At 37.1% G+C, this 12,344-nt stretch overlaps 1 protein-coding gene across 6 annotated transcripts in view; it reads left to right on the top strand.

The window, feature by feature from the left end:
• The window catches only part of anxa6 (annexin A6), a 43,494-nt gene that overhangs the window by 12,165 nt on the left and 18,985 nt on the right, over positions 1-12,344 (top strand). For 4 of the 6 annotated variants that reach the window (XM_057849400.1, XM_057849399.1, XM_057849401.1 and 1 more), the window contains exons 5-14: positions 2,746-2,859; positions 2,935-3,025; positions 3,097-3,176; positions 3,273-3,329; positions 6,767-6,860; positions 7,449-7,544; positions 11,099-11,157; positions 11,262-11,384; positions 11,452-11,510; positions 12,157-12,235. In XM_057849400.1, coding sequence (XP_057705383.1) covers positions 2,746-2,859; positions 2,935-3,025; positions 3,097-3,176; positions 3,273-3,329; positions 6,767-6,860; positions 7,449-7,544; positions 11,099-11,157; positions 11,262-11,384; positions 11,452-11,510; positions 12,157-12,235 — 852 coding nt within the window. The remainder of the gene's footprint in view (positions 1-2,745; positions 2,860-2,934; positions 3,026-3,096; positions 3,177-3,272; positions 3,330-6,766; positions 6,861-7,448; positions 7,545-11,098; positions 11,158-11,261; positions 11,385-11,451; positions 11,511-12,156; positions 12,236-12,344) is intronic. The other 2 variants (XR_009064735.1, XM_057849404.1) reach the window with 1 other exon arrangement.

Here is a 12,344-nt window from a genome sequence, read left to right as displayed (position 1 = left end):
CGAAGAATTCAGCACGCCGCCTCCTCAACCCCTCCCCTCTCTGAAGCCCCTGAGGGAGGAGGGGTTGAGGAGGCGGAGTTACATGACAAGAAGTAGTTCAATATTATGGCGGCTGTTACTAAAAAATACGACGCTCTCGCCATCTGCGAAATATGTACCGTAGATGTTGCGTCTGCTGGGTGAAACGTGTTTAAATTGTGCCTCACCTGCTATCTTGTCCGGGAAAGGGTTAATTCACTGTCAATCAGAAAGGGGTGTGGATTCGCATTTAAGCGGAAGCTGGGTCGGCGTGGCTGTCATTCACGTTCACGTTGCCGAGAGAGACACGCACCGCCGGTGAGTTTGTGCTCATTTGCTTGTGTTTGTATTATGTATTTGCACTTACTGCATTGCTTTTAGATGGCTTGGCGTTTTTTTTCACGGTGATCGCTCGATGGCCTTCAAGTTTTGTGTCCGCTGAGTTTTGACAGTTGATGACTAGCGTTGGGTTAGCGTAGCCACTGAGTCAATCTCACAGCGAATCAGCGAGCGGCGTGGGTCGCGCGGTGAGTCATGGGAGATGTAGTGCCGGGACAGCACTGTATTGGTGCTTCGTAATCTGTTCACGTGTGTGAAAAAACTACATTTTCTCATACTGTTAGACGCCACTTCTTCCTAGTAATTTAAAGCATTGGTCAGCGTTCGTAACGTGAAGTGTTTAATGATTCTACTACTACCTTAATGAAATGATGGGAAAATGTGATTTTAAAATAATGCATAATATTTGGTTATTGCAATCTGAGCAACTTAATTGTGAATGAATTATATATATTATGCACAGTATTATTTATTCATTTATATGTAGGAAGCTTTGTATATATTTGTATTTAGCATTATCATTATTTGAATATTTATTCACATATATACATTTTGTTTGCATTTATAGGTTTATAACCTGCTTGGTGTTTGCTATTTACTACTCCAAACAAATCAACAATAAAAAACCAACAATATACTGTGAGCACAAGCCGAGTTATCCAGTGTGTTCTCTTTCGGATCCCTTTCGGCGGGGAAAACGCCACAAAAAAGCGTAAACGGCCGAACAGTAGAAGTTCCACGAGGCAGAAAGAAAGCGTCCTCATTCAAAACCACTAACCCAGCAGCCATTTAAAACTGCATCACATAGATTTTCGGAACGAATACGAGGCTGCTGCTAGCGGGAATGCTAAAGCTATTGTAAACACCAAGTTAAACTACAGGGCTTGTGACGATACAGAGTCGGGCTGTTTGGGAATGCAGCCGAAGGCGGGTGGTTCGCATCTAAGGCTAAACACCGGCACGACTGGAGACCGATAGTCGGCAAGTAGCCGTCTTCCGACGGAGCCCGCCGCTCTGGCCGGTCCGGCAGGCCATGGTGAGGCGGGCCGAGCCCGGTTCCCTGGCCTCGGGACCTCCGGCGAACACCCCGGTTTCTCGAGCGTTCCCCCACGGCGTGCGAGCAGAGCCAGGTCCCGAAGACGCCGGGGCGGGCGGATTATCCGGTATGAACCTAGCTGCCGCCGCCGAGACAAGACACATTTTTTTTTTTTTTTTTTTTTTTTACCTAAATGACCCGAGAGCCAAAGCCCTGGATAAAAAAATAATGCAGTTTATACGACCACCATTCTTCATGAAAAAGTGATGTCCAGTAAGCAAGCTTATCATAACGGCACAGTGGTTAGATGATAATTTAAACATGGAGAAAACGAAGTCAGACAGTCAATTATGCATTCAGTATGTAAAATGACGAGCGGTCAGATGACTTTGTAATGCTGCCTTTATTTTCGGCTTAACAAAACTCAGGCACAAAACAACACGCACGTGGATGCGAGCTCCGACTCCGTCCAAATAGTACTGCCGTGTATCAGTTTAGCTGCTGTAAAGCAAATGTCGTGAAAACCGCAAATGTAAACAAAGTGCATTTTCACAGTGTGGAACAAAGCATATAACATTAGCAATCACTTTTCAAATTATTTAACTTATTTCTCTGCTCAATTACAGTCACAGTAGATAATCAAATTCTTAAATCAATATTCTGTAGCCACAAATATTCAAAATCTTTCCTTCTTCCAAGTTTTTTTTTTTTTTAGGATTAAGTATAATGTATTGCTTAAAACAAGGCTGTTAAGATTATTTTCAGCTAGCTATTTTTCTTCCAAGAAATCTGAGAGAAATACACTTGAAGCGATGGCAGATAATTTCACTTATTGCCAATAGATTTACACTTAAAACTGACCACTTTTAAGGAGGTGTGTTTTGCAGTGTATTAATGGAATATATGTTAGGAATGGCTTACTTTTAAAGGGATTTTTGTGCAACTTAGGTATTTACTCTGTAAGTAATTGTTGCCAAAGGTTTACCATTACACAATGTCAGACAATCTGTCATTATTTAGATGTTTGAATTGACGACTTGTTCATATTTTATGTTGAAAAAAAGAGCAATAAATTATATTTTTGCACAGCAATATTTTCTTTTGTGTATACTTTAAAATTTTACATAAATCATTTAATAGAATTATCGGCTTGACATTATCGGTTATCGGTTGGAATGAGGAGGAAATTATCGGTTATCGGTATCGGTTGAAAAATGTATTATCGTGCATCACTATCATATATATAGTAAAAATAAGTATTCAAGATTTGGTATGCGGTGAAATTGAGTACTGTATCACAAGTAAATGTTTTCCAGAATAATATGTCTTCGTAAAAACACATTGTCTTACAGGATCTTATTGAGGATCTGAAATATGAGCTGACAGGTAAATTTGAGCGTCTCATTGTGAGTCTGATGAGAACACCAGCCTACCATGATGCCAAAGAAATAAAAGATGCACTCAAAGTAAGACACTTGGATAACATTTACATTCGGAAAGGTGAGTCAAATTTACATTAAATTTGATGCTCCTGTCATAAGGGAGCTGGAACCAATGAGAAGAGCTTGATTGAAATTCTGGCATCAAGAAATAACACACAAATACATGACATGGTGCAAGCATACAAGGACGGTGAGGCATTTTTTTTTAAATTTATTCTTAGTCATTTTCATGACTTGACTCTGACATTTGACCGTTTCCAGCCTATGGCAGAAACATGGAGGAGGATGTGATAAGCGACACCTCAGGTCACTTTAAGAAGATGCTGGTTGTTTTACTTCAGGTTAGTCATCTAAGGGATGGTCGTATCTAGGATCATAAAGCACCTGATGAGCAACAGTATGTTTTTGTGACTTCCTGATGACTTTTCTGGTGTCAGGGGACCAGAGATGAGTCGGGAGTTGTGGATGGAGATCTGGTGGAGCAAGATGCGCAAGTGAGAATGTCAACCAGTATTTCACTGTACTATTAAAAATTGACATAGTTTTATAGTTTTAACTACTTGAATGGCCCAATAGTTGTACAGTATTAGGAATTTAACCAATGTTTCAAAACAGCATACATTTGACAAACAGCTGTCAGTGAACATGCCACAAATAGTATGCCTGGTGATATCAAGCATGTTGATAACAAGGTTGAAAAATGTGTCGAATTTCAATTGACTTTTATTAGACCATTGATAGCAGAATAATCTTGATGAGTTTCATTTTCCTGCGATATACCATATTTTGCGGACTATAAGTCGCACCTCAATTTACGGTGCTGGCCAAAAGTATTGGAACCCCTGCATTTCTGTGAGGAAATGCTCAATTTCTCCCAGAAAATGATTGCAATTACAAATGCTTTGGTAACACAAAAGAGAATGAAAAAAAAAATCATTATCATTTTACACAAACTCCAAAAATGGGCCAGACAAAAGTATTGGCACCCTCAGCCTAATACTTGGTAGCACAAACTGTAGACAAAATAACTGCGAACAACCGCTTCCGGTATCCATCAATGAGTTTCTGAGAATGCTCTGCTGGAATTTTAGACCATTCTTCTTTGGCCAATTGCTCCAGGTTTTTGAGATTTGAAGGGTGGCTCCTCCAAACTTCCATTTTCAGATCTCTCCGCAGGTGTTCTATGGGATTCAGGTCTGAACTCATTGCTGGCAACTTTACAATTCTCCAGTGCTTTCTCTCAAACCATTTTATAGTGCTTTTTGAAGTGTGTTTTGGGTCCTTGTCCTGCTGGAAGGCCCATGACCTTGAGAGAGATCCAGCTTTCTCACACTGGGCCCTACATTATGCTGCAAAATTTGTTGGTAGTCTTCAGACTTCATGATCCCATGCACACGGTCAAGCAGTCCAGTGCGAGAGGCAGCAAAGCAACCCCAAAACATCAGGGAACCTCCGCCATGTTTGACTGTGGGGACTGTGTTCTTTTCTTTGAAGGCCTCATTTTCTTCCTGCAAACTCTATGTTGATGCCTTTTCCCAAAGAGCTCTTCTTTTGTCTCATCTGACCAGAGAACGTTCTTCCAAAACGTTTTTGGCTTTCTCCGATAACTTCTGGCAAACTCCAGCCTGGCTTTTTTGTGTCTCTGGTTCAGAAGTAGTGTCTTCCTGGGTATCCTACCATAGAGTCCTTTTTCATTCAGATGCCGTCGGATAGTACGGGTTAACACTGTTGTACACTCGGACTGCAGGACAGCTTGAACTTGTTTAGATGTTAGTCGAGGTTCTTTATCCACCATCTGTACGATCTTTCGTTGAAATCTCTCTTCAATTTTTTTTCCCGTCCACATCTAGGGATGTTAGCCAGAGTGCCATGGTAGACACAGGAACATTCAGGTCTTTGGAGATGGACTTGTAGCCTTAAGATTGTCCATGCTTCCTCACACTTTTGCTTCTCAAGTTCTCAGATAGTTCTTTGGTGTTCTTTCTTTTCTCCATGCTCAATGTGGTACACACAAGGACAGGGACAGGGGTTGAGTCAACTTTAATCCATTTTAACTGGCTGCAAGTGTGATTTAGTTAATACTACCACCTGTTATGTGCCACAGGTCAATAACAGGTGCTACACAAATTAGAGAAGCATCACATGATTTTTTAAAGGGTGCCAATACTTTTGTCCGGCCCATTTTTGGAGTTTTTTTTTTTAAATGATAATAATTTTTTTCCTATTCTTTTTTGTGTTTTTTCATTGCAACACAAAATAAATGAAGATATTACAACCAAAGCATTTATAACTGCAATAATTTTCTGGGAGAAATACAGTATTATCTGACAGAATTGCAGGGGTGCCAATACTTTTGGCCAGCAATGTAAGTGGCACCAGCCAATGATTGCACAACGAAGTGGGAAAAAAAATTAGAAATCACACTTGACTATAAGCCGCATTTTAGGGGGGGGGGGTTTAATTCATCAGAATGTAAAGTGAAAACAGTAAAATGGATAACAACATGCTAAATAGTAAGGGTGTAACGGTACATGTAATAGTATTGAACCGTCAATACTACTACCGGTAGCTAGGATCGGGCCGGAAGTCACTCGTGTATCCGGTCGATTTTCAAACTAATATGCAATCGTAACCTACTTTTTGAGTCCATCAGACCTCTTGAGTGGTAGATCGGGGCACAGTTGACTTGTCTTTGTTGATTTACTGCTGTCTTCTCTGCTATAATAATAACCAACACGGCCCCGTGTTCAATACAAAACCCTCCTACCACAACAAAACAAGTAGGAACTAATATTCACATAGGAACTAAAGTTATACAACATTAAATATACGGTATAAATGAATACTATATCACATTTGTAAAATATAAACACATTATAAAATAAATAATAGCTCATTTAAATAAAATAAATTGAAATGAGCTAAAACACCTGTAATTAAATAATAAGAATAATACACACATACTGCTTACACAATTAAATTGATTAATTTCTGTGTGGCGCTTTAACTTGAGAAAATTGTTCACAAGAAAAAAAAAATGATTCATTGAGGCATTTCATTTGTAAAATACATGTTAAAATCTTTGTCATTGGGATTGCTTTTTCTTTGCACAGGACTTCTTTTTTCTTCTTTCTTTCAGAAAGAAAGCAGACCAATACGCGGGGTCTGAAAGGCAAATTGTTGTTGGATTATCTTTATATACCCGCTACTTTTTGAGCAGAATTCTAGCTTTGTATAGGCTAATGTTCCTATTGTTGAAAACACAAAAGTGTGTAATAAACAACTAGCACATTTATATTTTGCATTTTGTTTTCTTACTGTACCGAAAATGAACCGAACCGTGACCTCAAAACCGAGGTACGTACCGAACCGAGATTTTTGTGTACTGTTACACCCCTACTAAATAGGCATCTGTTAACATAATTTATTAACAGTTTTTCAGATAGCGAATGCCTAAGCTACACAACATAATAATCTCGCCACTGTCGGAGTTAAAAAAAAACAAACAAAAAAACATAAAAGTCACACCTGTGTATAAGTTGCAGGCCGAGCCGAACTATGAAAAAGGTGTGATTTATAGTCTTGAAAATGCATTATTAATCTTTAAAATCAACAAATATGCACGAATTTCTGCCCACAATTTTAACTCACTGGTTGCCATTCGCTGCCACCCTCCAGCTTCAAATGGATTGGACGTCTACTGTGATAAACTAATTTTAACTTGTTTTAATTTAGTTTTTAAGGGCCACATGAATCTATCATCGGCAATATATGAGGTTGCCTTTTTAATTGATAAGGAGTTTCAACGTGTCCTTCATTTTTACTCAAGTTTCAAAAAGTTGTTTACTATGTTTACTACCATTGATGACTATATTGTAAAGACGGTTCATTGTAATTTTGCCTTTTCATGGCTCGTTTATTTCAACAAAAGGATCTTTATGCTGCTGGTGAAGAACAGTGGGGGACAGATGAGGCCAAATTCATCATGATACTGGGAAACCGTAGTGTAACCCACCTCCGCATGGGTGAGTGCTCGCCAAGGGAATTAACGTGAATGTGTGACATTTAGACCTTTTACCTCTGACCCGAGTGTGACAGGGTTATAATGTGAATTTCAGACTCTTGTACTGTACTTCACTGCATAAGAGCAAGAGAAAGTCCCAAATAGAATAACTTTTGTGTATTTTTAATGATATTTAAAAATCTTCATTTTCAGTCATTTCTCAAATGTAACTACAGAAAATGGCTTTAAGTTACATTTTTAGTACTTTTCATTATTTCAAGAAATAACTATACAGTAGATATACATGCATAACATGCTTGTACATAATTGGGAATATTAAAAATCATATCTTTCATTATATATCACTAATATTGTACTCTTGCAAATATTTCAGTTATATACATAATTAGACTGTAGCTACAGTATTACTACCTACCATCATGTAACAATCTTTTCAGTTTTTGTCTTGTTTATGTAATATTTACATTTCAAAAATCCATTTGTTTTGCCTGACAAATGGTGAAATGCTTATATGACAAAATGCCAAATCTATGAAGAAATTAGTGTCAGTCTATTCTAAGTTAACATACAGTATATGTTGTTTTTGTAGTTTTTGATGCATATGAGAAGATTGCTGAAAAATCTATAGAACAAAGCATCAAGAGTGAGCTCTCTGGAGACTTTGAGAGACTAATGCTTGCTGTTGGTAAGGCACTGATCTTTTACTAATAAAACATTACGATTAAAATGTTATTTTGGAGGGTTGTTTTTGTGTTGAAATTGTTTAAAGGGAATGACAACACCTAATAGAAATGACTGTTGCTCAGCGTATTTAAATATGCAAATCGCGCATTTCTTAGACCTGTAATAATTTAGAACTAATGTTTAAACACTAAATATGACGCCGCTTTTGAGCGCAGACATTGAATGTGACGTCACTTACAAGCCACGTGTTATACATTGATACACTAGAAACAGGTATAAAGTAGGATGTGAAAATAGGCACACACTCTTTATAGTTACTGTACGTGTTCAATCTGTCACAGTCTTTCTCCTTTCTCTGTCTGAGACACAGATGAAGCCTGTTTAACCTTTTGGGTCTAATAAAGCAAATATCCTTGATAGCAGCGCATAGCATAGTGGGTAACCAATGCGTGATGAGTATGTGTAGGTGGGAAAATCTCAGATGCTTGATTGGCTAAAATAGTACTGCCATTTTAAATAAGTCTGACAACGGCTTTTTGCTCTACTTCTGGAAAATATTGGCTTAATTTTTTTCTCCACTATTACACATAATTAATTAATTAAGTTATACGTCATTCTCATGAACTGATTGATCCTCTTGGTCAAAGCGACTTTGACATAGGCCATGTAATAGTGTGTGATAGTACTAGGCCTGCCGCACAATATATAGTTTGAAATCACCATCGCAATGTATGCAAGCGCAATAGTCACATCGCAGGACGTGCAATTGTTTTTTTTTTGTTTTGTTTTTTTGCACGTAAACTTTTGTTTTCCTTCATAAAAGCAGCAAGTGTGGAGATCCTGGATCTCTTTTGTATACAGAAAGCCTGGATTGAACGGCATTATATAAAAATAGACTTCATTATGTATTGACGTGACACGGCGCAGGGCCGATTCATAGGGGGCCTATCTATGTCAAAGCTGACCAAGTGGAAGCACAGACAAAGAGCTTTTTCCGTTGAAAATTCTTGTGAATAATTGCTTAAATCCCTAAATTCTTTATAGATATGGACGTCAAGCAGTTTTGATTCTTGGTTAAAAGCAAAAAAATCGTGCAGGTAGCATTTATTTTACGGAAATATTGCGAACTATGAGGCTAGTCAGTAAGGAAACTAGCGGCCGCCATATGTAAACAAAGAGCTTTATCCGTTTAAAATTCTTGTGAATAAATGCTTAAATCCCTGAATGTTTTGTAGATATGGACGTCTCGGTTCTTGGTTAAAAGCAAAATAAACCATGGGGGTAGCATTTATTTTACATAAATATTGCGAAGTATAATGCCAACGTTTCAAAATACATGCATGATACGAAAAATAAATAATTATCATGAATCCTCGAACAAATCACTCCTGTGACAATCCTTCCTGTTTGTATGAAGTACAGCTTTTGTACTTTTTCAACCTAAATCCGGCATTAGATCGCTGCATGTGACCGACTGCTAATAAATGAAGCGGAGTATTGGAGGGCCCCCTTCAGGAAGGTGTGACACCGTGAATGGGATATGTGTCATGTCAATACATTATGAAGTCTATGATATAAATTAAGGATGTCACCGATCCGATCAGGTGATCGGAAATCGGGCTGATCGCGCCATTTTTCAGAGGATTGGGATCGGATACAAAAGGATCAGGTTTATAATTGTTATTGTTGTTGTAAAATATTTTTCTACTTCATGTTTGCTCAGCGCCACAGCCTTTCCCCATCCCTCCTGTTAGGCAGTGGGACCAAACTGTTTTTCTTGGTCATCAGTGCAGCTGGTACTTTAAGGAGTCACAGGAGTGGCAAAATTAAAAATAAATAAATAAATGAATAAATAAATAAATGAATGAATAAATAAATATAAAGAGAAATGAATATATAAATATATAAATAAATGAATAAATAAATAGGTAAATAAATGAACAAATAAATAAATATATAAATAAATAAAAATATAACGGTATACTTTGTCATTGACATTTACTTTTGGTCATTAACAACCACAAATGGAAAAAACAATGACAATATTTTTCATTGACTTTTACTTTGTCATTGAACACCACAAACGGAAAAAACAATGGCAATTGTATTTTTTGCCCTTGCCTTTTCTGTTTGGCTTTCACATTGTCATTGTCATTTGATCACCTTTCCTCTTTGGGAATGTAAATGGCAAATGCGCAGAGAAACGGTCTGTCAATCAAATGACGTTGGGAGGGGCTTTCCAACCAGGAATAGTAGCCGATAACTGATTATTCCTGGTTTAACTTTCCGCACATGCGCCGTACGGCTACCCAAACGCGACCGCGGCTGTTTTGTGTGACTGCACTACGCTTACGCCACTTCCTCCAATGTCGTCATGATTATAAACACGAAGATTCGGACATAGAAAATAATTATTCTTTGAATGGTCTGGCATGTGTGTCGAATAATATATTTTATAATATATATTTTTTTTACCGGTCTAGAAAAATGTATTTCTATCGTTGAATCCATCACATAAAAAGTCTATCCATATCCATATCTATTCAGTCTATCCTATCCATAAAAACCGCACGTGCAACTCGATAACCGACGTCACTTTCCTTCAGGTAAACTAGGAATAACCAGTTATCGACTACTATTCCTGGTTGGAAAGCCGCGCCCAACATCATTTGATTGCCAGACCATTTCTCTGCGCATTTGCCATTCACATTCGCGAAGAGTAAAGGCGATCGACAAATGACAACGACAATGTAAAAGCCAAACAGAAAAGGCAAAGGCAAAAAATACAATTGTCATTGTTTTTTCCGTTTGTGGTGTTCAATGACAGAAAGTAAAAGTCAATGAAAAATATTGTCATTGTTTTCTCCGTTTGTGGTTGTTAATGACCAAAAGTAAATGTCAATGACAAAGTATACCGTTATATTTTTATTTATGTATATATTTATTTCTCTTTATATTTATTTATTCATTTATTTACCTATTCATTTATTTATATATATATTTATTTCTCTTTATATTTATTTATTCATTCATTTATTTATTTATCCATTTATTTATTTTTAATTTTGGCACACCTGTGACTCCATAGTACCTTAAGTTAACGATGATTGACAGGTCTGATCTGGTTTAATCTGGCCTGAGAGGCTTCGGTAGCTCGACGATCGAAGGCACAAATTTGTTAATCGTTAAATTTGCAGCCCAGTCTAAGTGTGCTATGTCAACTCATTCGTTTAGTAAGTGAGAGGCTGTTCTCAACAGAGTGTGCGTCAACGCAAGAGTGGACTCACCCATATGAATTATATGAATGTTATGGGGAGTGATTAAAAGTATGGTGTTTAAGGTGAAGCCATGAAAATCTGGTGAAAATTCTTCTAGTTTTAATGTAGTAAAATATCACTATACCCCCAAAAGTCGCAATGATAGTTTTTTTCCTATATCGTTCAGGCCTATATAGTACAGTTTAAATATATATTATGTTACTTTTAAAAACACATCAACTGCTGTACATAATATGACATTTTGGAAGTAACAACAACCTCTTTGACTTTCTCACAGTCCAGTGCATACGCAGTATTCCCATGTTCTTTGCCAAACGTCTTTACAAGTCAATGAAGGTAAATATTCATTTCCAATTACGTATTATATTTAAAATTAAGGGTCAACTTGTGATTCTGCAAATAAAAAGTTGCTGCTCAATAAACCTGTGCTTTGTTTCCAGGGTCTTGGTACAGCTGACAACACATTAATAAGGATTATGATTTGTCGCTCCGAAATAGACATGTTGGATATTCGAGAGTGTTTCCGGCTGGGCTATGAGAAGTCACTTTACAACATGATTAAGGTAGCAAGAATACAGAATAACCTGTGTGTGAATGAGTATAGCACTCATATGTGCTTGCTGATAACAGGATGACACATCAGGTGATTACAAGAGGACTCTGTTGAATCTATGTGGAGGTGATGATGAGTAAGTAAATGTACCATGTTGAATTACACTAAGGGAGGACCGTAACAACATAATTAAGCTACATTCTTGTGAATAAATGTTTCAAAATCTTTCCGAATGGGTAAATGAAGCTTCGATCTGTGCACATCGTACACTGCAAATTTGTAACGTCTTGATCAGATTATTTTTCTTAAACCTAGTCTAATACTTCATTGTGTTTTAGTGTTAGAGAATAGTTACCTGTAACAGTAATGCGTAAGATCATTCCACTTACTTTAAGTAAATATTAGTATTCGTTCTTATCAAACCCATACATTGAAAAATTGGTTGAGTTAAAAGTAATTTTTTGCTTAAATTAAGAGAAAAATGCTTTCACATAATGTTTTAAACAGTATCTATTCTTGAATTCAAAACATTTCTGACAAACAAGCTTAAAAAAAAAAAAAAAAAAGTAAATATGCAAATTTATTGCTTAAAATAAGTCTGTTAAACTTGTTTTCAATCTTTCTTATTTCACGAAATCTAAGTGAGTAAAATTTACTTGAAGCAATGATTGATAATTTCACTTACTTCTAGTAGATTTCCACTGAGAACAAAAGGATTTAACTAGTTTTAAGCAGGTGTGTTAATTTCAGTGTACTGAGTTGTGTCCAAATAATCATTGCAGTTTAGCTGGAGAGTTCTTCCCTGAAGCAGCTCAGATAGCCTACAAGATGTGGGAAATAAGTTCCATGACCAAAGTCAAGGTTTGGCCATTTTTTGCAGCAAGTTATCATTGCATGGTTTGGCTTGGCTGTGATATGCAAGCCTTTGCAGTGATAACAAATAATTTTAATGCATGCCTTATGAAAATAG

Source organism: Corythoichthys intestinalis, chromosome 11 (genome assembly GCF_030265065.1).
Source record: "Corythoichthys intestinalis isolate RoL2023-P3 chromosome 11, ASM3026506v1, whole genome shotgun sequence".
NCBI lineage: Eukaryota > Metazoa > Chordata > Actinopteri > Syngnathiformes > Syngnathidae > Corythoichthys > Corythoichthys intestinalis.
This window is presented reverse-complemented; position numbering and strand designations above follow the sequence as displayed.